Genomic DNA, 2,770 nt, shown 5'->3' with positions numbered 1-2,770 from the left:
TGGTGGCCGCATGCGGACTTTGAAATACCTTCATCCTGGATCTGGCTTTATTAGTCGTGTATCGTAGGTGGATTATCTAACATTTTTAAACCTCAGCTTCCGAATGCGTGAGAACATGCAATGACACCTACTTTGGGGGGCTGTTTTGAGGATTAAATGATACAGTACGGGCGACTGTGTCCAGGATTGTTCCTGGTGCATGTATTAACCACTGGAACTTGCAGGGCCCGGAACCGATCTCTCCCACAGTCCTTCTCGGGTTTCACCTGTGGTCAGGACGTTCAGAGCTTCGAGGTTTTCAATGTGTCCATGGCGGCTATTGCAGCCTCTGTCACTGGAGTAGACGGCACGGCTCACGTGGACAAGCCAGGCCAGGACGGAGCAGAACCTCAGGGGACGCAGGGACGTGCTGACGTGCGTCCAGCAGCGAGGCCTCCGTGCCTTAGATACTCCACGTGTCAAGGCCGAGGGAAGCGCCCTGCGTAGAACCTTCTGGATGGTCTCCCCAGAGAACATGCGGGGGATGAGGCCAGGGCCACCGAGAGCTTACCCCGTTCCGTAAAATTCTGCGTTTTTTTAATTCTCTTTGAACCTTCATGGATTCTCAGGATGGCACGTCTCAGATTCAGTACCTGCGCTCACGTTCAGCCGTGAGCAGTGAGAAAATACGCAGAAATCCAGCCGAAGGGAAGATGGTGGCCTCCCCTCAGCGGAGAAAGCGGGGTCCCCGGCAGCTCCCCTTGACCTCAATGCAGCTATGTGCGCAGGTCAAGGGGAGCTCACCGAGGAGGGCCCTCACTTCCTCCTAGGTCCACGTTGCACTGCGTTCCAACATCATAACGCAGAAGCGCGCTTTCATCCGTCCTTGATTTTAACGGTCTCTGGAAAGCTCCCGCTGGCTCCACGAAGCTCTGTCATTAAGAAGTGAGTCTCGGGCGGGGAACGAGTACATTCTCACTCATCTAAAAAATTTAAAGTTGCACCCTAAGTGACCACTTTCTGAATTTTTTTGCTAACCTCAAATTTAGAAGTCGGTGAGCCTTTTCAGCAAACTTTTAGATAACCATTCCCTGTACTTGGTGCCGGCGAGCGGTCACAGACGCTGATAAATATTACTGCGGTGGGAAGGAGACGAGGTTCGGCTGTGATCGTGTGATGCCTCAACTCGATTAGAACAAAAACAAAAAGAAAAATCTGGTTCACCACATTTCATGCCCAAGGCACACTGTCCGCCATCTCGAATACCTAAATGTTTCGCCGGCGTCTACTTTACTGAATGTGCTAGTAAATATCTCAGTGTTAAAAGTATTTCAAGTGGAACGATCTTCATTTTTGAGCATAAATACTGTCCGCTTCACCCCTTCGGCCATACTTTGTTCCAACAACGAAGACCAAATTTGCACGCACACTCCCGCACAGACACGCGACACGCGACACGCGACACGCTCTCGGTCACGTGGGGAGCTCTAATGAAAAGTCGTGAAGGGGACACATGATGGGCAGAGGCCGAGTGTGGACACGGGACCCCGGGAGACAGCTCGCGTCCCGACGTCCCCAGCACGCTGGGACACCGCGTGACGCTTCCTGGCCTGTGACGGCCCGCTTGCTGGCCGCGGCACTGGGGGCGCGTGGAGCTGGCGGAGCTCGTCACCCCGTTCACCGGACTGAAACCTCACGTCCTCTGGCTTCCCACACGGGCCGCGCTGTCCTTCATGACGAATGTGAGACGCGCATCCGGCGTCCGGCCGGTGGAGGCTGAGCTGTCGCCATCGGTGGCCGCTTCTCTGATCAGCAGTGTCCACTGTGCTGGGCACTCAGCAACCCCGCTGTCCCTCCTGGAGGTCGTCGCCGCGGGGAGACTGCGAGCCGGGTGCTCCCGCGGGGGCTGCTCGGTCCCCGCCAAGGGCCAGTCTGGCCCAGTCCAGGCCGGTGTTGCCCATGGCCTCTGACGACAGGCCGTCTCCACGGCCGTCTGTGCAGGGCAGACAGCGGGGGACCTCGGGGCACAGCGAGGGCCAGGCCTGTAGGGGGCCACGTGGGGGGCCTGGCCGGTCCCTCTCCGAGGCAGACCCTCCAGGCCCACGACTCCTCATAATCCAGGCCCAGACCCCTCGCTCTGCCTAGCGAGTCCCCCTATTAACCAGCGCACGATTTTCCAAATAGCCTGCTGACAGCTTTTACTGGGGAGTTCTAGGCACCTCATTCTATGCCAAAATATGCCGATCGAATTGAAATGAAAGAAAATAATGATCCACCACATTAATGTTTCTAATTGAGTTTTCTCCTTTCAGAAGTGCGCGTTTTGTGCGTACTTGCCGAGCGACGCATACGGTTTTTCTATTTATTGGAGACGATGATAGAAAAGTAAGACTCTGAGTGAGGAAGAAGAGAGTGGGGAAGAAAGGCAGGGGCCGGAGGGGGGCTGCCGAGGGCTTTGACGGCTTTCGTTCAGTTCAGATTTTCTTCTCAGGAAAGACGCCTGACAGTATCATGTAAAATCCCGCCTTCGAGATGCGACGTCTTGTTAAAGCTACTGAATTGAAAACACAATGAAGTGACAGGGGCCTGTGCTGTGACCTCTCTCGTTAGGTATACGATGGAAAAGATGCTTCATCACGTCCCCTGGGGACCTTCACGAAAAGCGACCTCCTGGGCCTCACCCTAAACAGCACCTCTAATCACCTGTGGCTGGAGTTCAACACCAACGGGTCTGACACCGACCGCGGGTTCCAGCTCACCTACACTAGTAAGTAGCTGACGACCTCATCGT

General features: G+C 55.1%; 1 protein-coding gene across 1 annotated transcript in view; it reads left to right on the top strand.

Moving 5' to 3' along the window:
• LOC111733815 (CUB and sushi domain-containing protein 1-like) overlaps window positions 1-2,770 on the top strand; it is a 49,256-nt gene that overhangs the window by 11,820 nt on the left and 34,666 nt on the right. Inside the window, exon 7 of the mRNA XM_023525919.1 lies at window positions 2,590-2,746. Coding sequence (XP_023381687.1) covers window positions 2,590-2,746 — 157 coding nt within the window. The remainder of the gene's footprint in view (window positions 1-2,589; window positions 2,747-2,770) is intronic.

This window comes from Pteropus vampyrus, unplaced genomic scaffold (genome assembly GCF_000151845.1).
Source record: "Pteropus vampyrus isolate Shadow unplaced genomic scaffold, Pvam_2.0 Scaffold644, whole genome shotgun sequence".
Classification (NCBI taxonomy): Eukaryota; Metazoa; Chordata; class Mammalia; order Chiroptera; family Pteropodidae; genus Pteropus; species Pteropus vampyrus.
Note: the sequence above shows the minus strand (reverse complement) of the source record. Positions and strands in the feature narration are given on the sequence as shown.